Source organism: Xiphophorus couchianus, chromosome 16 (assembly GCF_001444195.1).
Source record: "Xiphophorus couchianus chromosome 16, X_couchianus-1.0, whole genome shotgun sequence".
Taxonomy (NCBI): domain Eukaryota; kingdom Metazoa; phylum Chordata; class Actinopteri; order Cyprinodontiformes; family Poeciliidae; genus Xiphophorus; species Xiphophorus couchianus.
This window is the reverse complement of record NC_040243.1, coordinates 19,532,149-19,559,473: the sequence shown is the minus strand read 5'-3', so window position 1 is coordinate 19,559,473 and position 27,325 is coordinate 19,532,149. Positions and strand designations below refer to the sequence as shown.

At 40.7% G+C, this 27,325-nt stretch overlaps 1 protein-coding gene across 4 annotated transcripts in view; it reads right to left on the bottom strand.

Annotated features, from left to right (window-relative positions):
• Nucleotides 1-27,325, bottom strand: part of grin2ba (glutamate receptor, ionotropic, N-methyl D-aspartate 2B, genome duplicate a) — a 178,285-nt gene that overhangs the window by 60,598 nt on the left and 90,362 nt on the right. For all 4 annotated transcript variants that reach the window (XM_028041981.1, XM_028041983.1, XM_028041980.1 and 1 more), the window contains 2 exons: nucleotides 10,381-10,524; nucleotides 7,558-7,828 (listed from right to left, as the gene is read on the bottom strand). In XM_028041981.1, coding sequence (XP_027897782.1) covers nucleotides 7,558-7,828; nucleotides 10,381-10,524 — 415 coding nt within the window. The remainder of the gene's footprint in view (nucleotides 1-7,557; nucleotides 7,829-10,380; nucleotides 10,525-27,325) is intronic.

Below are 27,325 nucleotides of genomic sequence, written 5' to 3'. Positions count from 1 at the left end.
CTTTCATTTATATGTTTTGGTGTGTTTATTTTTCTCAAAGCCCATTTCTGAGGGCGACCTTGAGAAAACTCATTCTTCATTACATTGTCTTGTAACCAAGTGCGTAAACCATTCAACATAATTGTCTGAAGCTCTGGGAATTGTTTTATGTTTTTCTATAAAGCTGGGGTCACATCCGGCACTTTGTTTTTGCTCGTTATCCTATTTTGGAACAATATTAATCTGAGAGGAATTAAGAAAAAGGGAGCAGACTAAAGTATGATGAGTGTTGATTTATTTTGAAAATCATCCAATCGTGCATCTAATAAACAGCTGTCATTTCAGATTAAAATCTATATTTCTCATTCAGAATGTAATTAACTAATGACAAAGCATCAGCATTAAGAGATGAGACACAGTGTGTGTTGCCTTGTGCAAAAAGGTTTATCTCTTTTAATGACAAACTGGTGTCGTGATTTCATCTCGTTTGGATCTAATGACTCTCCTCAGACTGGACTTACAACAAGTCCGATTCATTTAGGAGCTCATTCATTCCTCTTTGGGAAGCAGGTTTGTGTATTTGTACATTTAAATCAGTTACAAATTTTTAAAATTTTGTCTTAATGTGTCCTCAGAATTGCTGGCCAGGTGTCAAGGTGAGACCCAACAGATTTACTTTCACAGGCAGAGCATCACGGCTTCCGCCATGACGCTCTACTTTACCTAAAACTTTATTTGACATTTCGTTGGGTTTATTTCAAATGTAATGGAGACATATACACAGAAGGTGGAAGGTGCTTTAAGCCAACCAATGCTAACGCTTGCCCAAAGCACAAAATGTTGGTATTATACTATATGCAACACATAGGGGCGCTGTGCTAGAGAAGCCACCGAAGCAATGCTAATGGACAGAAGAGAAAGGAGGTTATCCAGGTAGGTGACTAGCTTAGCAAAAGGGTAGGGATAGGGTTAGGGGGCTTCTTATACATATAATTCAAACTATTCCCTTCTGAGCTCCACTTTGGTGTTGAGTGAAAGGTGCACAGCTAATCTCAACATGTTACTTTGATAGAGCTACAACCCTTTAAATTTTTGCCTGTCATTTAGGACATGGAATTATTTACACAAGCAAACAAAAAAATCAGTTCAAGTTTGTTTGTATAGCAGGTTTGAACAAAGCAGTTCAAAGTTCTTTATATGATAAAACAAGAAAAACATTAATACTGCGCAAATTTATCAGCCAAATCAATAGTTCTTTTAATCCGTGTGAATCTAGAAAAAACAAAATTCAGAAACCAGGAGGCTTTACACAATACAAAGTTGTATTATTGTAGTGCACTGAATTGCTCTAGTTTCCTAGCAACTATTCATAACATTTTGCCTCAAAGTGGGGGTGCCATTTAAGAAAGTCAGTGACTATAGAGCGAATTGTTTACCTCAAATTCATTTTAATTAAAAATGTACATTTCTGCCAGCTGTCCATTTCGGTACGTTAAAAAGCAACTGGATTTCTGTCACCGTTTCGGTCTTCGGCCCGGTTCATCTCGCCATCCATCGCTCAGTCTTCCATTTAGCCCCATCCTTTCGTCCTCTCCCTGTGTCTTTCAGTTGATCTGCGTCGATCTGACAGTGTATGACCACATGTCAGCCAGTCCACTATCATGTCAGTGGGCATAAATAGACAGGCGGCCTGGCAACCTGCCCTCCTCACGGGGCCTTAGCGCTGACAGCTCCGGCCCTTCAGGACCACATCTAAAAATCTCACAGTTTTGACACTTTCTTCAAACTCGCTCCCATAGCTTGTTCCTTTTCTTTTTTTTTAACACAAAGTCACTGCTTGTATCTTATGGGAAGGAAGCGATAGGAATGTGTGACATGTGCTCTGAGGTGGGTTCCTCTGCACTTTGGGAGCATGCTGCCTGACGCTTATGGATTCGTTCCTCTCTCAGGACTTGTTGAAATGTCATAACACGGCCACGTAAACCGGTGACGTATAAGCTCAACGCCACCACATCTGTGAAATGTTTCACCGGCTAGAAAAAGCGGCTGCTGATTAAAATCTGGATCTTCCTGTAATATGCTCACCGATAAACTCTAAAAAAACCAAAAAACATTAATCTTTTATTGCAGCTTTTCAAAAATGCAATCTTTAGTTCACATACTTTTATGTTCTTGTGAGGGGAAAAAAAAATCCCCTCCAAGAAGAAGTAAGAAAATATTTGTTGTTACAAAACTCCTACAACTAGCATTAATAACAATTCATAATAATTCCTATAAAAATGTAGATGTATAATTTTAGTAATTCAAACTTTGCCTAACTTTAATTACCAAGTGATGTTTTTGTTTTTTCCTCATATGGTGTCCTATATCATTTAGCAACTCCTCAAAATGGGAAAGGTAAGGGAACATGCCATTCAGGTAAGGCAGAAGTGCGTTTTGAACTTTGTCAAACAGGAAGTGACTTCAAAAACGCAGCCTATATTTTCTCATATCTACAGTCAGAGGAATTAAATTCTCCAGATTTTTTGAGGAGGCTAGTTTCATAACAGATTACTTTGTGTTAAGTGTTGTGCCAAGGGCAGAATTAAAGTTGCACTGTATTATTCTTTATGACTGTTTTACGAAGCCCAAACTTTATTTCAGAAGAAGGTCATAGCTACGAGTCCTGCATGTGCAGTGGCTTGCAAAACTATTCATACCCGTTTAACTTTTCATATTTTGTCACATTACAACCACAAACGTAAATGTTTGAATTTTTTGTGAAAGATCGACACCAGGTGTTCATAGCCCAACCATGCTCTAAATGTCTCCATAGATGTTTCCCTGACCTGTCTAAACTGAAACTAAAGCAAAATATACAATCCATGTAACACTGGTGGTGACGTTTTTGGCACTTTATGGAAAAATAACATGTTTACAGTGAAGATCTGAATGATTTGTAAGCAATGTGCGAACATGACAACTGGCTATCCATTAGCAATAACAATGCTAAAAGGCCTAGTCTCTGGATTAAACTACAACCTTGTTAATGGTTTTTTTTTAAAATTATTTTTACTTTATGACAAAGTCTGGTTTGCATTTATTGGTTTAAATTTCAAATCTAGAATTCTTAGCGTATTTATGTCAATAATGAATACCATTTGAGTGATGATGCTAGCACATAGGAGTACAAGCAAAAAGAGAAATGTGAACAGAATGAACAAGGAGCAGGCGGGAGTAAGACAGAAGCCTTACAGAAATGACAAAAATACAATAAAATGAAGAAAATGGAAATGCTAATTTTGACAGAGCAGTGAGTTGGTTCCCCAGAGCACGACTTAGCGAAGGCATCACTGGAATTACCCCTGAGGTTTGGAAGCACTTCATCACACACCGTGCAAATTATTAAGCGTCCCAACCAAGCAAATTATCCCCACAGCCAGCATGCACCTTCTGCTGAACTCTGAACCACAAATCATCAGTTGCATGCTACGCCACAGTGTCGTCTCACCCCATGTTTGTTTAGAAGTTGGTGCGCTTGACTGCCCCTGAAGGCATCATGTGGCTCCTTTAATGTTCAAGTTGAGAGAAGAGATAAAAGCTTGCTGAATGAATTTACGGGGCAAATATTATGTGTCCTCTTTTATTACAGAAGAATTTGTATGCTGGGCGAAGAGGACTATTATCTTTTTCATGACAATGTTTTTGGAAGAGAATTGTTTTTTGTCTGGATATGAGCATTTCTCCACTTCAGCAGGTTTTTCAGAGTCTTCCACACAATGGTTCTCAAACCTGTTATCACAGCTACTACCAAAGTAAATACAAAGACTATCTTTTGAACTTTTTGAAGCAGATGTACAAGACAAGAAAAATGAAAGATATTTTATACATTGGCAGTGCATGTTTTGTTGAATGATGCCGTTTAATTGCTGCATGTGTTCCAGCTTTACCCACAAGTTCAAATGTTCAGGTTGGAAATTGGAAAAGTTAAAAGAAAAATCAAAGGTTCCACCAAACCAAAACTCAAAATCCAATATGGCCGCCTTACATGTAACCTTAGTCAAAGTCAAACTGAAAAAACTAAAAAAAGTTTTATTACATATCTAGTTTCTGGTTCAGTCTTTCACACTCAGTGACTATGTTGCCAGAGAGTTTAAGAGTACAAAAGGAAGGCAGTAGCTTGTAATGCTAGTAGCTAGCCTGATACTAAAAACCAACAGCCATTGTTCTTGGGCCATTGTTGTTGTTTCCATCATTGTAGATTTTTTTGGATCTATCATCCAAACAATTAATACACACTTTGCTTCTGAATACGCCTAAAGACATACCACAGTTTGAGAACCATGGCTCTATTGCAAATCATACATTAAATGTTATTGTATCCACACAGTTTCAATAAAGGTCTTAGTGTTTTTTGCAGCAGACTCCTCCACAACATGGACGGTTCCTTCAGTCAGAAAGAGGAGCAAGGCAACTTACATCTCAATAAGTTATTTTTAACTTTAAAAGATTAGATTTTATACATTTTTGGATTAAATCCTCACTTTTTTTCATCTTTCTGAGGTCCTGCCACTTTGAGAAACACCACTCAAAAAGACTTGCAGTATTGACTGGTGGGGAGTGAATACAAATGCAATTGAAAACCATTTCTCATTTCTCTCCCACATCACAATTAAACACTACTTCTATCACCTAAAAGCCCTATTGAAAGATATTTATATGTGTGGCTGTGACAAAATGTGGCAAACTTTAAGCAATATCAACACAGTTGCCTGGCACCAGCAACAGCAGGGCCATCTACAATCTGACTTATGTTTCAGCATATTTCATTCACCATGAATGATACGCTTTCCTCTCCATTTGATGCTGTTCAAAATCCGGGCCTGCTTCAGCTAACGTGTTCTGGCACATTCTGTACCTTATTCATCACGCATAAAACGAGAGGTTGACATTTTGCCTACTATTTGTCATTACGTCCCATTTGATTTATGCCACGATAATTCAGCTTCAACAACGACAAAAAAAAAAAAAAAAAGCAAGGTTTGTGTATGTAGCCACTCTACAGTTCCACTTAGCAATCAGTCAGGCAGTACACAAACAACACGATTATCTCTTTGGCCGCATAAATCAAGCGGAAAGTGATTATGTGATTTAAATAACCAATACGGTGATGGATCAAACTTCACAAAGTGAAGGTGCGTGAACCCACCATTTTGGCTCCGTAGGCCGACATGAAAACACACTCAGGGGCGGTCCTGGCCCTCGGCCAACATACGTCATTTAGATTACAATGTACCGTCACCGACACACTTAAGATCTCTTTCTAATATTTGATTTGAAAAAATGTGGGAGAAAGAGTAATACTATAAACACATAGCAAGGCACAAATACATACCATGCAATGAAAAGTAAAATAAGTGAAGCTGACTAACTGTACCATTAGTCAAACATTTATATAATTATGTGTACCACAGTTGCATTTTGATCAAGACACAAATTTCATTGCACAACCATCAGTTAACATCTAAAGTTGTTTTAAAAGACAGTTTAAACTATTATACTCCAAGAAACAAATTAATTTTGACAACTATTGTAAAAAAAAAAAAGGTTCTACTATTTGTGAAATAATTACTTTTCAAACATGAAATAGGCAAAAGATTTTACTGCAAAAATGTTTACTAGTGTGGCAGCTGATGCCGCCCTAGAGGTGGAGTCGCCCAGGGCGTCTGCCCACTTCGCCCATATCAGAAAACAGCTAGTGAACACACTCATCGATACCATGCATCACACTGAGCTGCGTTATTTTTCCCCTGGTGCTCTAAGAGGCTCAATTTCTAACAAAAATGTCCAAAGGGGCAGTAGAGGTAAGAAGTTTCCCCCTGAAACTGCTGAGGACAGGCAGTGGTTTAATAATCACTGTAAGTCAAACACCAACAAGCTCCTCGTGTGCGCACATCCACCCTGACTGCGTCACGGCGGGGGGAGCAGACAGAAATAAAGCGACGTTCTGATGGTAGAAACGGCAGCTCCAGGCCTAACACTGAAAGGTTTGGCTTCCCGCTGGGAGCTGGCCTTCCTCAAACAGCCTGTCCACCTCAGAGTGCTGCAACTCGTGTTACATTTGGCAGCCTGACAGGTGTGCCTGATAGACCGCGCGTGCGGGTTGAGCGCTTAATGCGCCCCAACTCAGAAGTCACTTGAGTTGACCTTCAAAGGTTAGAGCGACTCCGGCGGTGATGTGGGCGGAGACGAAGACGAAGAGGCTCCTAACTTATCATTACAAAAGGTCGCTTTGTTTCTTTTCTTTTCTTTTCTTTTTTTATCTGAGGAAAAGTCCCTAACATCCGGACTTAAACTCTGCAGTGAAGAAATCAGTTCTCAGCAGACCGGAAGGGAGAGAATGACGACGTTAGGTAGATTAAATCAGCTCCTTTTCTTTAGACATAGAAGCATGTCACGTTCGGTTTACAATCGGTGTTGAAAGCTGGTTTCTTTTTATTTCATCATGCCATAAAATGGAACAGACCACTCTTTCTTAAATAATGGGCCCCAACTAAAAAGTGGGTCGTGGTTCACTCAGCTTGATTTATTTAGATTATGGCTGCAGAACGGATTTACACTTCGTAGAACAAGAGGAGGGAATGCTTCGTAACTCTTCTCATACAAGGTGATGATCTCGAACTAAAATAAAAAGCTAACATTAAGATTTAGGGACACAAGTTGTTGACTATCTAAAGATGATTGCTCTCATCAACTAATGATTAATTGATAAGCTGCCATTTCCTAAAAAAACTGAGCTTTCTCTTATAATAAGAGGGCTAACTATCTTTCCATGACATAAAGGGATACATTTTTTATAATATGCCTAAATCCCCCAACCCCTCCTCACACTACGTTTCAACATTATTTTGGGTGAGCTGTATTAAACACTGACTGAATAAACAGGAAAAAATAGAAAAAAAGAATAAAATATGTGAAACACTTAATTCCCCATGAACAGAGAAATGTTGATGCAGAAGTATCATCTGTGGCTGTGCTTGAAGGGATGTTAAAACGTTGCTTCATGAAATGCGACGGCTCAAAAGTCAACCGCGCTCAATTTTTTCCATCATGTTACAACTTTAATGCGTAATGCCCTCCGCTTTTCTGTCATCACATCCTAGCCTTCATAGGACATCCGTAATTTTTGGTCGAGAAGTTGATGCTGCTCCACCACACAACTCGGCTGAATGAACGCTATGAGGTTTAAACTTAGACAGCTTGTCATGTGTTCATATTTAAAAACAGAACCGCATAAAGTGCATTTCACATCCCAGACCGAACTCTGTTTGCACCGTTTCTCTTTTCCGTTCTGGTAAGGTCCCGCCATCTTTATTTTAGCAACTGGCTCAGTTTCAGAGTGACCAATAGCACCCTCTGCTGGATGGCAGCTAAACTACAACAATGAAAAAAGGTCTAAGGGAACGTCATCCGTTAATCGATTGGAACAAATTTTTGTCTAATAACCATTTATTGGTAATAAGTGGATTCATTTTTAGCGTCCCTAAATAGGATAAAATTGTATTAAATTCACAGAAAAGGAGCCATTTTTTTGCCTACCTGTGGGAAACTCTGCAGGCACTACGACAGTGTCTCCAGCAACCAGCGAAGGGACGATCCACGTGTAACCGTAGCCGGTGATCCCTACGGAGTGGGCCACCTCGAAGATGGTGTTGGCCTCCTCTTTTGTGCAGTAGAGAAGAATCACGGGACTCTGGAGTTTCTTTAGCTGGTTCTGGATCTTTGAATCACCGTCGTCCACGGACATGTCAAGCAGGAGAACTTCCTCCAACTCCCAGCCGACGAAGCTGTTCTCAATGGTGTTTCGGATCTGAGACGGACGTGGAGAACAAAGATGGGTTATGAGGAAGAACTTCATTAACATCCGAATCCAGTAACATGGCAATATACCATCAAAGCCAGTGTTATGCCACTATATGTACAGATTAAAATTCATTTGTTTGAATTTTAATTCAAACATGGTTATAACACAATGCAGCCAAATTCAGTTGCTGCTAAATTATCTGAGGAAAACGTGACTCCAGTTTCAGCCTGAAGAAAAGAAAATCCGAAATGTGACATCATCAAACTTTTGTGTGTTTTAAAATTCAGGTTGTGAAAAAAAAATAAAAATCTTTCACGTTATTGGCACCAATATGATTCCTGAACCACTCAGTATCCTCAGAACAGTCAAAGCTGAATATAACTTGAACACTGGTCAAAAATATTTGTTTTGACAGAAGTTATTTTCTACTTACAGTACAGACCAAAAGTTTGGACACACCTTCTAATTCAATGAGTTTATTTTATTTTCATGACTATTGACATTGCAGATTCACACTGAAGGCATCAAAACTATGAATAACACATGTGGAAATATGCACTAAACAAAAAAGTGTAAAACAACTGAAAATACCCCTTATATTCTAGTTTCTTCAAAGTAGCAACCTTTTGCTGTGATTGCTGCTTTGCACACACTCTGCATTTTCTTGATGAGCTTCAAGAGGTCGTCACCTGAAATGGTTTTCACTTCATAGGTCAACCTGCCCTGTCAGGTTAATAAGTGGGATTTCTTGCCTTATAAATAGTCATGAAAAGAAAGAAAACCCATTGAATTAGAAAGGTGTGTCCAAACCTTTGGTCTGTACTGTATATGAAAGTAGAAAATAGTTACAGTATAAAATTTTTGTAATTCTTTCCTGGATTGGTTTTATGTCTTATAGTTGAAGACCAAACAAAAAAAACACCCACACCACTGTCTGAAGTTAAATCAGAACAAACTTCTCTCGTTTTAGGTTAGTTAGGATTACCTAAATTATTTTGATCTTATAAAGGCGACAATAATGAGATTTCATTATTAATGTCTTCAAAATGAGGAGTTTAAATGCAGAATGATTACTATCTCTTTAAGGAATGAGAGAAAGCTCAAAAGAAAAGTTTCATCTGATTGAACTTCTGACTGTGTGGGGGGGGGGGAATTTAGATAGTTTTCTTATTTTGTGTTTGTAAACTTCTTGTTACTTTGAGACATCATTTTAGTAATGCCTCTTTTTTAAGCTGGAGAATTTATTGCAAGTCAACACTTTGAAGCCACAGTAAGAAATGTGTTGGATGCATTAAGAAAGTGAGAAATGATGCTAATTAAATTTCTATAAGGCGAACATGAGGGTTGAAAAGTTTCCAGCTGACAATCACATGAGACCAGCTGACAGGCGCCAAACAAACATCTGGCTGCTTTGAAGATTTTTTATTTTTAAAGAAAATCTGGGAATATGTCGCAAAAGCTTTGACCTTTTTCACATTTTGTCACAGAACAAACAACAAACATTTTGTGTAAATGATCAAAACAAAGTAGCGCATAATTGAAAAGTGGAAGGAAGAAAATCTATAGTTTTTGGTCGACCAACATTTTTCTTCCATTTTCTATAATCTACTCAGTCTGCAGTAAGGAAATATGGTTATAATAAACTCCAATAAATAATATCTGCCAGCAGAATCTCCCTGGGCGGTTCCTTCAGTTTGATTAGGTGTTTTAATTCACCATATTTCATACGAGTGAGCTGGACCAGATCAGAGCCGAAATAAACAGCATTTAATATAATTACATGCAATGACATTAGAATCCACATTAAATTTTAGGACTATTCTAATCATCCATATTTCATGAAAAGACATTTATGTGTAGCAAGTAGAAGTAGAGAGGCACAAAATGACAAGTTTAAGGTGCAAAATGAGATTTGAAAAGGGACAAAAGAACCAAAATGACAATGTTTTACTTTGTTTTATTAATTAAATTATATTTTACTGTCCCTCCAGAATTTTGTAACTTTTTTGGTGATTCTATTTTACAGTCAAAATTGCAGATTTTGTGGTGCTAACTTAGAAATATTTGTAAGGAAGTTTGCAATATTTGCACTTATGTATATTGTAAAATGTGATTGTTTTTTGCTACTGACCATATCGATCACAAACTGTAGCTGGACCTCAAGCAAGAAAATGTGTCGTAAAAGTAGGAAGTACTGCCACCTGCAGGTGGGAGTGAGTCACCTAAACCCAATGTTTTTGACCGTTTTTGGTTACATTTTTCAATAAACTCAAAGTTAGCTCACAAATAGCTTGAAAAAATGAGAGGATCTGTTTATTTGCTGTGAATTTCCAGGGAATCGCAAAGAACCGGAGTGATTGGTTGAAGTAATTTAGCATCTGGAATATGGAAGGCCACAGAAAAAGCGATGACGGACCAAATTTGACCACTGGGCCTTGAGTTTGACTCGTGTGACGTATCGTCTCGATAACATACTTTGAAGCTCGTTATATATTAGACAAAGTAATAAAAAGGTCAAGGGGGTATTAATACTGTACATTCATGATCCTCGGTCTTACCTTGGTGACGAAGTCCTGGTAACCGGGGTAGTACGTTGTGACGATGGAGAAGATGTACCAGTCGTACTCCTCCATGATATTCAGGATGACAGAAGCCTGCTGCTCGATGGACGGGCCAAACTGAAAGAACATGGAGTTGTCGTCCTGGCAATAACAGAAAAACAAAGACAGAGTGAAAACGGTTACGCAACGGCGTACGACACTGGCCTGGACTTTAATTTAGCTGGCATTGCACACAGAGGAGAACAGCCACGACTTAAAGGACAGTGGCGGGTTTTGTAACATTATTGGAGCGAACATTAATTTAGCCGCCTTTCTTCTCTGGCTCACAGAGGAGAGCGACAAGAGGACTCCTGTGGACTTGTAATGATACCGGTCATGATTTTCATTAGTTCCCTTTATGACGCCTTTAATGAGTTTGTGGCTGGAACAAATTCTGTGGACTCAAAGCTGCTGTCTTTAATCTTGTCAGCCGCTTTCATCAGTTTGTTTTATTACAACCAACAAGTCTGTTTAATGTTAGATTAGATAATATATTAGAAATCGCACACGTCGAGTGAGCGATTTTACCTCACCCAAATATCCTCTAGCCGGGAAAAAAGATGCGAGCTTTGAGAAAGTGAATGAGCAAACACGGCAGAAACTGCAAAGGAAATTCAAAACGTTCACAGGCCGCATCCCCTCGCCCAGGAAGTGCTAAATCTCAGTTTGACAGATAGAGAACAGGCACCAAATAAATAAGCGGTGCCACCTAATAGACTCTTCAGCAAACATTTCTAAAACACTTCTTTTCAAGCCTTCGCGTTGCGATTGGTGTTGGCACCAGATCGCTGAGCCAGACAGAAGAAGAGGAGGAGGTGAGAACTACTAGTCTAGACGCGGTCCAGCCGTTCTGCCTCATCAGGTTGCTGTTGTGTATGAGTCGCTGTGTTAAGAGTCAAACTCGATGTACAGTAGCATGTTCATTTTCCTGGAAAGCCAAGCTGCAAACGGGCCAATTCACGTGAACGAGCTTTTTCATTGTTTAGTGCATTCGAATGAGGCGATGAACCGTCTTCGAGGTTCTTTCAGAATCAAATGCTCAACGTGAACTGCAGTGACTGATTCACCTGTCACTGCAGTTCCCCTCCTAAACACCGGGCACCACTAGAGAGGAACGTGTCACTGGCTGAATAAAGAAGAGTCCAGCATGAAGTCATTCTTTATAAACAAATGCTTCAGATTTACATTAAAAGTAAAAAAAAAGTGTGAAACATTAACTTCAATCAGAAATTCTTCTGATTTTTAAAGCGGCTGAGTCATTTTTAAACACTTTCTTGGCATGAAAGATCTTCACTCAAAGAATTGCTATGACCAGAAAATAAATTATGTTTTTGAGAAAAAAACAACAACTTTCTAGCAGGAATACGTCCAGTGGATGTGTTCTCAGAACACAGAAAACCATTGAGTGAGCGTTCTTACTTTATCCAAATATCCTCCAGCCAAGAAAAAGAAGTTTATGAAAGTAATTGAGTCAGAAGGACATTTTTCTCCACACCCACCAAAACAAAGTTTTGCTTCAGAGTTTTGAAGCAACTACATTTAAAAAAAAATAAAAGATAAGGAACGACCCAGTTCTGAGAGATGAGGGCATAACTCAGTTCATGCCCCACATGTAACACTGTTAGCTGCCAAACTATTGAGGTAAGAATGGGTCTTGTTTGTGAGCATAAAGTTTCCAAGCAAAAAAAAAAGAAGCTTTGTCTTCTGCTTTGTCTAATGTGGCTCACATTATTGTCCTCTCCAAATATTCCTCTATTTTTCTCAGTGTCTGAGCCAAATGGATGACTTTCCTTCCAATCACCACATATGGTGAGAACTAAGTATAGATGGACACAGAAATTAAATGCTATGGCAGACCGTGTCCCCACCACAATGTTCTGACAGCTACATTAATAAATAATACAACAAAACTGCAACAAGTAAAATAATATGAGACTTTCAGCAGCTTCCATTTACTAATGCTATGTGTTATAAAACTGTGCTTGCTAAATAATATGAAGTAGCCTTCCGGTTCTTTGGACAAAAAGAGGGAACTGCTACATGTGCCTGTCTGCTGTGTATTTACTGTTGTGGAATCACAATCCGACTGGACTTACCAAACAGTGCTTTAACTTCTAGGTAGGGTGCCGGTTTTTTAGGTCTCGGGCACCAACTCTCCTGACTTTTTTCCGTCTCTAAGCAAACATGAGCAAACATTTGATTTGAGCTGGAGGCTTTTCTCACACAACTTGAAAATGAATATTACTATCTGGAGCTACAAGCACAAATAACAATTTTAAAGAAAAGGTTGTAAAAATGATAATGTGTGCCCTTCAAACTATTTCTTTAAATGTATTTAATGGTTTATGTACAGACATGGTAAATTAAAAGTACATAATCTGCTAATCTGGGTTTTAAATTATTCAAATCTAACATCAAGAGCAAATTCCACCGAAACTGAAGAAGTATGTGGAAAAACGAAGCACAACCCCCAATGGTTCACACTCCCCATTTTACAACAAGCGCTTCAAATATGAAATTTGGTCATTTTCACAGACTTTAAGTCATTTAAAGGGTTTCTAAAATGGTATTAGCCTCCTTTGCTCTTAAAGCTACATTGAATAAGCCTTATCTAAGGAAGTAATCACTGTTTGATTATAGTGAAGAAATGGTGAGGGTTATCTAAAACAGGTCTGGTCATCTCTTCATAACATATTTCCACTGTAAAAGCTCTGACATATCTCTCTAACCTGGACCTCCCTGATCACAGAGGTAGATTTAAGTCGACTCGGATTCACTCTTATCAGGGCTTTAGCAACGATTTGACATATTTCATTCAGTGTAGTTTCAAGTCAGGTAGTTTAAACGTTTAAATAAGAATACACAATCTCATAATAAGGTGACTGTGTTTTATCTGGCAGCTTGCTTCACTGGCAGCTTTCTTAAGATGAAGATATAATGACACACAAGCACTGACCTTGCATCATCTTCCCATTTTCACTTCAATGCATTCCTCCATTTCTCCCTGTTCATCCTCTTTCCCCTCTCCCTCCTCTCATTTTTCATCCATCTCTATCTCTTTTCCCGCTCTGCCGTACCCATTAATACCACTGGAATCACGGACAGGGCACACTTATAATTGAATTTCCAGACTCGCGCCGCACGCCCGTTCCCCCCTCCCTTTTATACTCCACAGAGCGCCCTCGTCGCCACGCACCCCCGCCTCGCCGATTCCCCCGGGTTCCTCTCGCCGTATCTCTCTTCATAAGAGCGGTATTAAAGCGGCGCCTAACACACTGAGACCAGAGGTCTGAGGAATTTATATTAGGCTGGGGAGGAGCGCGCGCGCGCTACAGAGCCGCACAAACAGAAAACCGGAAGGAGGAAAGGAAGGAAGGAGAGGAGAATACAAGGACTGACCAAAGAAGGAAGGAAAGAAAAAGGAAAAAAGTATACAGGAGAAAAAAAACCAAACAAATACAGACACAATTTAATAAAAATGAAACAGAAAAGACAGGGACACAGGAAGGGAAGGACAAGAGCAAGTATATCAGCAAGGAAAGGATAAAGGAAGACAGGAAGTAAGGACGAGAAGAAGGATTGGAGAATGGAAAGAAGGAAGGATGACAATAGTAAGGAAGTATGAAAGGAGGAGAAAAGGAAGAAAGGAGGGAAAGATAAGAAGGATGGGAAAGATAGGAAGCAGGGAAAGAAAGAAAGAAAGAAGAAGGACGGGAGAACAGTAAGACAGATGAGGTAGTTCACAAGTGAGGAAGGATACAATCAAGGGAAGGAAGGATCAAATAAATGTATTAGGAAGGAAGGATGGATTGAAAGAAAGGAGGAGCAAACACAGGGATAAATAAATGAAAAAAGGATTTAATTAATAAAAGAAGGAACAAAGGAATGAATGAAGAACTGAAGAAAGAAAGGAGGAAGCAAAAACATGAGGATGTGTACAAAAGAAGACATGAAGAAGGAATTATGGGCATGAGGAAGGAAGCTGGGAAAGAAGTGGTGGACATGGAAGAAAGTAAGAAAAGAAGGAAATACAAGAGGGAGGAAGGATGGAAGGATACAAGGTGAAGGAGGAACATGAGCAAAGACAGAGGGAGGAGAGAACGCAAGAACAAAAGAAATTACAAAATGAAGTATGTACTGTAAGGGAGAAAGTAATGAAGAAAACAAGGAAGCATAAAAGGGAGTAAAAAAGCTTATGGAGAGAAAATGGAAGAATAAAGGAAGGACACAAAGTTGACAGAATGAATGGGAGGAAGGACACAACATTTAGACAGTGGAACAGAAAATAAATACCAATATTCTTTTTAATCATACTTCTAGTTAAATCTTTCCCCAAACGCATCCAGAGCAGGAAAATACTGAAATCAATTCCAGTCTTTCCTCCAAACTGCACAGGAACCCTGAGGACGAGGCTGTGAGTCAGTCGACTGAAATTAAGTCCTCCAAAACGCTACTCTTCATTTACAGCTACACCAATTAGGCTTTGGCCACATTATCACCTCTGCTGGCACAAAGTGATCGATTAGCGAGTATTAAAACTCCCAGAGGGGCAGAAAGGCCAGAGAGCCGCCCGGCCAGACGCAGGAAGTCGGCCAGGACGGCTTTAATCGGGCCGCCTCCTGACGTCAGCGCTGGCTACTGTACACGGAAAACAATACGAGACTACGCCACATGATGCGGCAGAGTGGATGCTCGGTGGAAACAATAAAAAAAGAGAGAGCAAATAAACTAAAGCAAGAATAAAAAGATAGAAATGTCCAAAAAAAAAGGGGTGGCGGCAGAGATGTGAAGCCTCCAGAGGGACAGGAGCAGAGGACAATGTGGTGACAATGGGATGAATGGAGGAGAAAGGGGGGCCGTGCCGGCAGATGGCTGTGGCCCTGCATGGAGCGGGGCGAGCGGCAGAGAGCCAGGAGTCGCTGGAGGGCGTGTGTGTGTGTGTGTGTGGGTGTCAGGCAGTCGGCCAGGCGTTTACACAGAGAGAGAGGGAAGGCGACTTTGCCCGAGCTGCCCGACCGCGGAGGACAGCCGCTGTCAGGGGGGACGACAGAAGCGGGACGCGGGTGTCCTCCTCTGTGGGGAAACCTGGGTGTGCTGCAGGACAGAAAGGTTTCCGTGACTCCATTGATCGCGTGCAAGCTTTATAATCCTGAATACAGGTGTGTTTTCATTCATAATTCACAACTTTGTGTCAAAGACGGCAAGCTTATTGACGAGTGAAGTTGCCGTCAAACGTTTGTGTTGCAAAAGTTTTCGTTTGTGCCGCTATCGTTTTAAAGATATCAATCAATGTTTCCAGGGTTAATCAAAGGTCAACCAGCCTCTCCACATTTACAAAATCACACTAAATATGGTGTTAATCAACTGCGCAGCAAAAATATTTGGTTTGTGCCGTTATAATTTTTAAGATTTACAAAAAAAAAACTCCAGACGTCGCCACATATCAACTTGCCATCCGCCTCTCTCACTACATTAACAAAATCAAATGAAATTGGCATAAATTAATTTTGCTGCGTTAGTGCAGCAACAAAAATGATTAGTTGTGCCGCTGTAATTTTGAAGATATTAGTAAATGTTTCCAGAGGTCGTCAAAGGTCAGCCAGCCAGTTCACATTTAGAAAATCAAACAAAATTCGGTGTTAATCAGTTTTTCTACGTTGGTGAAGCAAAAAAAAAAAAAAGGGTTTGTGGTTTGTGAAGAAGTTTCCAAAGGTCATCAGAGATCTGCGTGTTCTCCAAGATAACATTGACAAAACTGACATAAATAGTTGTGTTTTTTATTTGTGCCGCTATCATTTTAAAAACCGTTAGTAAATGTTTTCAGAGGTCATCAAAGTCCAACCACTCAGTCCACATTCACAAAGTCACACAAAATATGGTGTCAACCAACTGAGCTAAGTTTGTGCAGCAAAAATTTTGGTTTCTGCCGTTATAATTTTTAAGATTTACCAAAGAGATCACCAGATATCAACTTGCCTTCCGCCCTCCGCCGCATTAACAAAATCAATATAATTGATGGCAGCATGTTTGATGACGTCGAGTAACACTTAATATCTTTCAAATGATAGCCGCACATATAGAAATAGCATAAATGTTTGACACCAATTTTGTTTAATTTGAAGAATGTGGCGGAGGAGGCGGGCAACTTCACTCAGGCAGTTTGGTGTGTGTGTTTGTTCTTTTGGGTGGGTGGGCGTGTACGTGTGTGTGTGGGGTAGTCCATGGTTGATGGGCAATGGTGTGCTGTAGTTGCTGTCTCTGCCCCAGAGCTTTCAAATGAGCGCACTCACACACTCCTGAAGCACTTATTCGACTTGAAGCCTGGGAAAGTCGATAGCTCAGGTACTTCAATTACACACACAGGGGCACATCACTGGCTACGAAAGAACCAGATTGGCTGCTGCGCTCTTCCTCTAAAATATGCACAAAAAAACCCCACACAAACACGCACGCACATTTGAGCGGTCTCAAACATATACATCTGCACACTGCCAGCGGAGTGCGAGCACGTGCACAAACGCATCTACGAAAGCTGCAGCACGACCGAAACGCGCCGTGAATGACGAACCAGGATGAGCCTCAGCACTCGTACCTGCTTGTAACGGTGCAGTAAAATGCCGTGAGAGGATTTGCTTAACGGGAGAGTGCGCCGTACAATGAGCACACAGCAAAGGTGAGAGGGAAGGCGGGACAGTACGGGTCGAGGGTCAACATTCATTCCTCCGTCTACAGCGCTGTGTGCAGATGTGCCTAAATGTCACATCAGAGGGGACATGAATGGGACGTCATTTCAGCTGATGAAGGTTTTATTGCTTTGGGTTATGCGCCGGTTGCCACAAGAAAGTGAGCAGCAATGTTATGGTTACAATATATAGTGGTCAAGCTGTGAGAGGTTAGGCTAAGTATAAAGAGTGAGCACTTCATTTTCACTTGACCCTGCGTCAAGTTAAAAATCAATAAAAAAAATTATCCGTTTGCAGCGATCAGTTTACGTTCACACAATATAATGAAATAGGACATCTCCAAATGACAAACGATGCTTGAAGCAATGGAGAAGGACAAGAACATAAGGTTAGGTAGTTTTTCACACAAATAAAAACCTTTAAGGGGCAGTTTAATGTAAAGCTGACTTTTTTTTTTTAGCTTTACATCATGTTATAATGTCATTCTCTTTATCAAAACATACCAGGATTGTTGCTTTGATTCTTACATTCATGTTTGAGAAATCCGTTAATCTCCCATGGCAACCTTTCAGCTGTACAAAATGCCTGAGTGGACATAAGGGTCCTCCTCAGAGCTGCGGTTTCTGAGCTACCGCCTCACAGAGCAGCCCTCCCCCACTCAGCTCCTTCAGACTAGCCAGCAGCAATTAGCAAACGCCTGGTGGAACTGAGTTTCTGCTCAGCTCATTATATGGGCTACTTCTCAATGAAACACTCGTAAAACCGTTGATGAAGGGTTAATAGAAGATTGATGCTGTGATGACTTCCTGAAGGAGTTTCAGGAAGAGCAGAGATTTCTTAAAGAGACAGACGCCCAATTGCAAGGCGTTAAATTACAAAGTCACATTTGATATATAATAACTGAAGGTAACGGTTACTTGACTGTGCTGTACAATGGCAATGTGTGCCTGGAAAACACTTAATACTGCCCCAATAAAATGTCTCATGCATCTCAGCATACTGTGACACCCCTAAAGAAAGGAATCAATGTGCTGAAAAGTTTTATGCACTAAATGCTCTTTGGAGATCTAATGGCGCACGCTTCAGTCCATCATCTGAAAATGACAGCAATACGGTAAACCTACCAATATACAGTCATGACAAACCAGGCAGGAGGACCATTACCCAGAAAATCAGCCAAAAAGGTCCCGTTAACTCTGGAGGTGCTGCAGAGATCCACAACTCTGCCCCACTCAATGTGCCAACATTACAAAATGCTACCAACGCCCCTGATGGATGGACAAAGACTAGCCAAGACAAAGCCACGGTTGCCTCAAGTATTAAAAATTGATGCTCACAGGAAAATGTGAGCATCAATTAAAATGTTTCTTAAAATGTTTATTTGTAAAATAAAGCGCCCCTAACGGTTATACACTACTTCACAAGAAATGCTAATAACATCCATTGTACTTTGAGAATGTGAAGAGGGTCAAGAAACATAAATACATAATTCAAACTGTGATTTTGCCACATAATCTTGGATTACGTTCTGGAGCTGTACGCACATCATTTGTTGTTTTTTTTCCGTCCCCTGTAAGAGAAAATGAGATAGAAACAGAGATAAGAAAATGTAAGCCGTAGAGCCAATGGAGTCTGTTGCTGGGAGGGTTTTTGGCAATGCATATTTCTGTCCTGCCTATAAAGGATCCTTTGAACTTGAACAGGGGGGTGTTGCTATTGACTGCTGCTGCACTTCCTGATGGAGAGTACAGCCAGCGTGGAATAGAGAGGAAGAGAGAGAGAGAGGATGGAGGGATGATAAAAGAGAGTGCTGGAGTGGGAGGTGAGGAGAGAAGGAACAGCTGGCCTTCGCTTCAATATATGAACTGAAAAGACGGTGGGAAGGAGACAGAAACTCACCACAGCCACAGGCATTCATCGGCAGAAAATGATACGAACACCGCCGACGTTCAACTCTGATAAAGCCGCCATTACCACATGCGCCGAAATTATTGATAACAAGCCTTCTCCCTCCCCGCACTTCACACACATATACACACACACAATTGTTATCTCTACCTCAATTAAACCTGAGCTCACTCCCAGCCTCCTCGTCTCCTTCTGTTTCCCTCTCCTCGTGCCCCATCGTCACATCTCTTATCAAGCAAGCCTACTTATCTTTAATCAAACGCATACAAGCTTAATTGGCTCGAACATTTGTCGGAGCGTCATCTAATTAGCGGTGACCTTATTTAAGTACTTTTTGAGTCTCAATTAAAAACGGACACGTCTTCATTAAAGCGTTGGGCTGAATCCGCCCCAAACTAGCTCGGAAAGGCAAAGGGACGCGTGTGCGGCCGCCCCACACGTCACGCGCGCTAAAACTTAGGAAGACGGAAATGAGAGAAGTGGTGGGGATCAAATCAAGTGTCAGATGAGGTTCAACTTGAAGCACAAATGCAAAAAAATAAATAAATCGAGCAAGTGTTTCTCTGTGGCCCATTTCTGCTCCAAGTTTAGCTGAGGACCTAATGAGGCAGTCTGGTGCCGCTGCTCCTGTTTGTCCTCTGGTCCTTGTAGGCCGCTAATGGGTCTGTCACAGAGCGAGTCTGGCTGAGCCTTGTACAACCAGGCGAATGAGGCTCGACGGGGGAAGGTGAGCGAGTGAAACGCACAGCTGTTCACGTTTTGTGTGAGTTTCTGCTGCTGAGAGACGCTAAATGAATATTAGGCGAGATGGAATAACTAATGGATGAGTGAATTCTGCAGGATATTACAGATTAATGGCTCATCGAATGGTTGAACCCAAATGTAGGGGTGGACAGTGCCGTGTGGATTTTGTTCACAGTTGTTCATTGTTAATCAGAATATTCAATCTGACATGTAAAAAAAAAAAAAAGATTATGAAAAGTGTCAAATGTAAAGTATATAACCATTTAAAAAGACAAATATGTACCGTCTCCCCACTGTATGATGCAGTCACCTCTAAAGATATGCCAAACTTTTCAAATTAATATTTGTAAATAATTCTGAAAGTTCATTTCCACTCATTTTTGGTCTGTCACATAAAATTCTAATAGAATAGATTGAAGTGTGGTTATTACTTGAGAAAAAATGTCAAAAAGTAGGTATGCATACTGGAAGCAAGCTAGGTAGCTAGCCTCCACTACACAACTGATAAAACTTGGTGTCATTTTGATTTAAGGCAGTACCTTTCAAAAATGTTTGACCGGATAGTGAACCACACATTGTTGCACCTGATAGTTCGGTAGACTCTGTTTGATTGGGTACCATCATCTGTTACATTTTCAGCTGGTGCGGTTCGCTTTCACACTACAATGTGTCAAATGGTTCAAACCCTTTGGAAAACCATTCACCTCCTCACCTGAGGTGGCGCTGCACAAAGAACCATTGAAGGAAATGACACAAAAACCTTTGAAGAAGACACTGATGTATGTAAACAAGAAGGAAGTAGTGTCAGATTTGAGCGTTTGTAGGATTTCTCTTTGTCTTCGGTAAAAATTTCCTTGGTGAAAATTCTCCTGCTAGTGTTTGTTTTGGTCTTATGTACCCAGAATACCCTGCGCTTCAGTCTACTGCCTGCTTTTGGAGCGGTCTCTTTTCCATCACAAAATGGAAACGCATGCAGAAAAGCTAGTCCAGACTAGCTATAGCTTAAAGTATAGCTTACTTTACCTGCCTGTTAATTCAAAAACAAAACAGAAATTTAACTTGGGAAAGGATCATTTCTTCAGTTCAAACCAATAAAACATCCCATTTGCTTCATAGTATATGGGATGTGTCCTGTGTCCACAGATGAACCTAGCCAAAATGAAATCAGACCAGATGAGTGCCACAGCAGTAAGGGGAGTATAGGTTGCATAGCTTCGGGTGGAAGCTATGTGGACGCTGAGGTTCACCACAGCGTCCCGAGGCGAACATGAAGTGGTTCAGGGAGTCACGGAGGTGAGCATGCTTACGCAGGCAGACATCTTTCTTCTTGTACCTCGATGCAAGCGAAAAGGAGGCAGGGAAAGGTGGTGCTTGTGCTGAGCATCAGAGAAAAAGAGACAGAGACGAGCTGCGCAAAGGAGTGAGGGGTGGAGGGACATCCAACCAAATCTGGGGTGTTATTAATCCATTTATTTCCCTCCAATCTCTGCGTCCGTCCACTGCTATTTCCAGCGCTCTGGTCATATCGTCTGATCGCAATCTCTTGCTCTCGCTTTCCCATAAATCTTATATCTCGTCTCTTTCGCCTCTACTCATATCATCTCAGCCCGTCGTCCTCTTCTTTTTCTTTTTCTCCTTTTCTTTTTGTCTTCCTCTCCCGGCTCTGTCGCGCGACCCAGGTGGCACCTGAGCGGCGGCGTCAGTCGCAGGCACAAAGCCATCATCATGCTGAGGCTGTTTCTCACCACTTCACACCCCACAAAAAAAAAAAAAAGACAAGAAAAAGACGGATTCAGTCCCACAAACACACACACACCCGATGGCATCTTTGTACATCCAGGCAGTCTCATCCCACCCGATTCTACAGTTTATCTGCAACACGTAACACAGGTGCAAATTAAACAAGGTGAGGATCTGGAGGCAGCCATTAAGGAGATAGTTATGATACTGTTCAGTCTGGCTTCTGTCGAGTAGCTGTGAGTAGTCAATATCTCTACTGCATTAGAAAACCGTCTTAAAATGTTTATTTGTGAGGGATCATTTTTCTCTTCTGAGATGATTTCTCGGATTTTGATTGGTTATATGGAGTAACCAAGCAATGTGGAGCAGGTACATAAGTTTCTATTATCTGTTACCCATAATAATCAAAATTACAATATTTCACTCCTCGTGTAATGAATCAATGTAATACGAGTTTCAAATTAGGAACAAATTCTTGTTCCTAATTTCTGAAATTAGGAACAAGAAATTATCTTCTACAGGAAGATGTAGAAAAAGTGTGGAAAAAAAGTTTGGAGATCCACAGAGATCATAAAATTGGAGGTGTTGGATTCTGTGATGTTTTCAGAGCAACACTGAAAGGGTTTAATGCCACCCCTGGTCAAAGGCGAAACTTCACCACCTGCAGAACAATCCTCTCCAAAGAAGGAGGAAAAAAAGGGAAAAAACAGCCTTCCTTCCTCTTTCATCTCCTGAGCGTTCTCTCTCTTTTAGTGCACTGCACTTTTAGCTAAATTTCCCGCATTTAGCTGGTAGCTTCATATCAAACGTAACTTCACAATGAGCATGTAGTTCTACTCTCCAACACCACCGGGAACCAGAGGTCAACAGAAGAAGCTCTAAAGTTTAACAAATGCTACGAATCAATGAAATGATGGAAAGAAGCAAACCTGAGGAGCATCTGTGCACTGATTTCTCCTCCCTCACTCACGCGGACCACCCTCTCTGCAAGAGCAACACGATCTCTCGCTACAAACCTCCTCTTGGGAGAGCTGCGAGCATTTAGTGTGGCTTCAAATTCTAATCTGTTTTATATGCGTGACGGCGGCGGAGGGATGTCTCCACGACGCAACATGTTGGGAGAAAGGCTGAGACAATAAGCCAATTTGCATGCTCCTCTTTCTCCACTCTTCCCTGCATGTCTAACGAACCGTGTTTTGGCTTTGAAAATCCGTCGCATAAAGCCCTCGTGTCCTCTGCCTGCCACCCTGCCTTGTTTTTCACCGCTCTTTCAAAGACGCTAACATGGAGGAATGCTATTGCTAGCAGGTGGAGTACAGATCTAGCGTTAGTTGGGACAACTGGAGGAAAGTTGGTTGCCTCTTTCAGTCCGGGGATTGATTGTTTTCCACACCTTCCCTTCTTGTATTTACAGTTGCAGGAAAATGTTTGCGAGCTAGCTTCAACGGTACAAGCTAAAGTCTTTGTTTTGGTTTATGATGCTGGTTTTCTGATTCGCTCTCTTTGCTTGGCTTTTCATTGCCATGTAATTGCTGTTAATTGATGCACAGGATCCCGACGGTAGCACACAGACCAGCACATTCACAGCAGAGAATAACCCAGGCGTGTAATTGAGCCTTGCTGTCTGCCGTCAGCCATCGCAATTCAGCCTGCCAAAGTAAATCAGAGCCCTATCAAGTTCTCGCTAATGTACACTCAACATTGTAACTGCTCATGTAGTCCACCAATAAAAAAAGGGGGTTCAAATTATAGAAGAGATTAAAGATAAAAAATTCATTCAGATTCTATTAAGGCTGAAAATGTTTGTGCTTTTAATCAGACAGTGGCGTGTTTACAAGGTTCATCAATAAGTTTTTTCTCAAATGAAAATGTCAAAGATTTCCTGATTTTCTAATTCTTTTTTATTTATTCTTTTAATATTAGTTTAATATTAATAGTATGGATGGACAAATGGGTAAGTAGTGGGATAGTAATGTAGAGATAAATTATACAAAATCAGGAATCGTTTATTTAAAGTCAGATCTACTCAGTCAGATTTTGCAATTTTCTCCCTCCTTAAACCAAATCCTTTGTTGTGAAAGAAGTTTGAGCACATAATCCTCCGGTGTCAAAGAAGAACTGCTGATTTAGCACACAAAAACAAACAACAACAATCAGAAAAGTCTAAACTTTCCTCTAAAACCTGTGCACCACCTGCTGTCATCAAGGTTTCCCCAGGAAAACTTGCTATGCCTGGTGGTTGGGTGACTCCTCCAGCGGCATGTAGTGTTTTTGAGTTAAAACTGTTTAAAGTTGACAGGAAAGTTGAAAATATCACTTGATGATTATGTGTTATTGGAAGATAAACACCTGAACACCAACTATAAAGTCTTAAAAATGCAAACATTAAAAAGACTTAAATAAATAAGCAATGATCAGCCTGGTGGAGGCGCAATTAAAGCCTGGTGGCCTGCCAGGCTTACAATACACTGGGAGAAACCCTGTGCCGCGATCAATAAGTCATATTTGATTGAAAAGCAGTGGGAAAATTTTTTTATATCATTAAAATATAATATTTCATATTTTCATGATGAAAAAAATGAAATATTTGTGTGTCTGTACACACACAAATGTCTTGTCGCTGTAGCAGACACATAAGACCTGTGGCTTGTCGTCTCTCAGCAGGAAGGAGTCCTCTGCGTCTGCCAAAGCTTTTTAGCCACAACAATATCTAAATGGCACACAAAGGCCCATTAGAGTCATCAAACCATTACACCAGCAACCGGCAACCTTCAACTTGGCAATTACATATATTTGATTCACTCTCACTGCCCTGCGCTCACACACTCACACACACACCAGCACACGCCCTCCTCCTGTCTCTCATGTATGTGCTTCCTCTCTCTCGCTTTCATCTCTTCCCTCTGCTTCCATTTCATCCTGTTCTTTGCATGTGCGGATACTGTCTCACGTGCCATCTCTCTTCATTTGTCTCGCTCTCTCTCTCCGCAGCCGTCGTCACCTCACTACGGTGCCGGAAATCAATGTCAGGATCGATTAACAGATTTGAAACCGCTGGATGAGGCGCTTTACGGCGCGCTATCCGCAGTAATCATGGAGTATATGTAAAAAGGTTTAGTGTTCATGGAAACAGTCGGCACAGAACCAGACCAGCTTCCAGAGACGATGTAGACTGAAGGGAAAAGGAAGCAGCTGTGGAAGTGAAAAAAAATAAAAGCTTAGGTACAAAGAAAAAAGTAAACAGGGATTGAACGACATCTGGAGAGTAAAACCACTCAACAAAAAGTTATTGACACTCGTTTGGTTTTATGTGCATTTTCTGTGGTTTGTCACTTTCATGGATTGTTAATGTCAAGAGATGTTGTAGAGAAGAAGAAAATCCCTCCCAAATATCCTCTCCTAGTCCTTTTCTTTCTAATGCTGCTCAGCCAACTCTGACAGTAATAACTCTGGAAAGCAAGCATAAACGACAGCGGAGATGGTAATGTTCTGGAGCGTTTTGTAAATACTCGTTCTTCCTTCTTTCCATTAGAGATGTCAAAGTGCATGCATTATTAATGCCAGGACAGGTTCTCCCCCCCCCCTTTTTGGTAAGTCTGCAGCCTCATCATTAATTCTCAACATCCTGCAAAACCAAAAACTGTAGTTTAAACAACCGACCTTTTGCCTCACAGATACTGCAGAGACACTTCACTTCCATTTTCCGTAAATTCGTCGATGTTCCGGTTTAAAAATCAGACCAAATGGTCACGAAAGCTGAAAGGGTGGCCACATGGGGGCTTACACTGCAAAACCACAAAATCTTACCAACTATTTTGGTTTAGTTTCTAGTGCAAATATCTTAGTCAGGAAAATAACTTACAGGGAGCTTTTCTGCAAGATATAGGAGCTTGTGTAAGCCAATAACTTCTGAATATTGATTGAAAAAGTTCTACATCCACTGGTAGATTTTTTATTGATGTTTCATGTTTCATTGCCACAATAAGGAATAAATCAATCAATTGCATGAAAAATGAAAATGGCCGCCGTCATTTTCTTTTTTTTTTTTTTTTACCCCTCCAGGGGGTCTTTTTGTGGGCTCTAGAGTCCCTTTTTACAAAGTAAGCTGACAGGAAAGGGGGAAGGAGAGGAGGGAAGACATGCGGTAAATGTCGCCGGGTCCGGGAGTCGAACCCACGACAGCCGCGTCGAGGACTTGAGGCCTCCAAATGTGGGTCGCGCTAACCACTATGCCACCACGGCACGCCCGGCCGCCGTCATTTTCATTTGGTCGTTAAAGTGATGCTCCACTTTAACGTTTTTGAAAAGATGGAAGCATTCGACACGAAGTCGTTAGTTTGCACTACTTGCCACTTTTGCCAGTTTTCCCTGTCTAACCTCAGTAATTATTATATTTTGAAATGCAATTTTGGATACAAAGACTTCATAATCAATTTGAATTATTACTGTTTTGGATATTCAAAATGTTTTCTGGTTTCAGTCTTGAATGTTTTTTTAAAAATCCCTTTTATTTCCAATTTTTGAGTGGGTGTACGTGTGTTAATAAGCCATTATTATTATTATTATTTTATATTTGTTCAAAAGGATCTTGAAATGAGCTTACTGTCATTTATCACAATCATTTCTGGGACAATTTGTCATCCAGCAAAATTTGTTTTTGGGACAGGCCTAATATGTTGTTGATTTAATAATAAAAGGAGCAGCTTTTAAATCCTAACCTTCAGAACAATTGCAGAATTCCTCCATCGGTTTAACATTTGTATTTAAAATAGCAGTAAAACAGCAGAAACACTTTAAATAAATGTATTATTAGGCCAGTAAATATGAAGCTATAGAGTTTACAGCTACAAACAAACACCCAGTACCTGTTTGATCCAAGGCTTCAACTTACAAAGAGTTGAACATTTTTCTTTTTTTTTTTTAATTTAATGGTGTACTTTTATCCCTCGGTACTCAGAGGATGAGCGCTTTATCCACAGATTGTGTTATGGCATTAAAGTCTTTCAAAAGGAGCGTTTTGATCCTCTAAACTGATGTCGGGTAAAATATTCAACACAAGCACCTCTGTGAAGCCGCTGATTGACACCTGGGTTTACACAGAAGACAAGCTGCAGACTAAAACACACACGCACACGGAACGACCTGTTAACCCTTTGGCTGCGATTTCATAAGTGATAGAATTAAAATAATAACCTATATACTGTAAATACTAATCATTATATTTAAGGAGGCCTCACTGAGGGAAGCGGTCGACATGAATGTTTTGAGTGAGGGAGAGGGTGCAGCCGGTTTCAGCAGATAATCGCTCGGCAAGAAGTTCCTGTGCCCTTGACACAAAAGATTGTGTGAAGCTGTATGACTTGTTTTTGTTTAATCGTACATGGACATGTGTTCCAGAAGATATGCTGTGCAACTCTGAATCACGTTGCAGCTGTGTGACCGTAGAGATGCAACGTGCATGTAGCTAGAGAATGAATGAAATAAAAAGAGAGGGTGCGGCAGGACGTATTTTCAGAGAGGGTCGAGACTGTAACTGAGTACGTCTCTGTCCGTTCTCCTCGCGAGTAAGAAGAATCTTAACTCTCTCTTGGCTTTCCTTGTGTCTGTATTTAATGTTCTAGGTGCATAAACCTGACAATAAGCATAAACAGCCCTGATGTATGGTTTCTGACATTCACACGAGCTGGTTAGGATTTCACACCGTGCTCCCATCCCCCCTCTTCATCTCCTCTCCTCTTCCCTTCTCTCCTCTTGTCGGCGGCTGACAGTTGGTTGCGGCAGCAGCCGCTGAATACACACAGCAAAGGTGTGAGCTCCTCTTCCTCTCC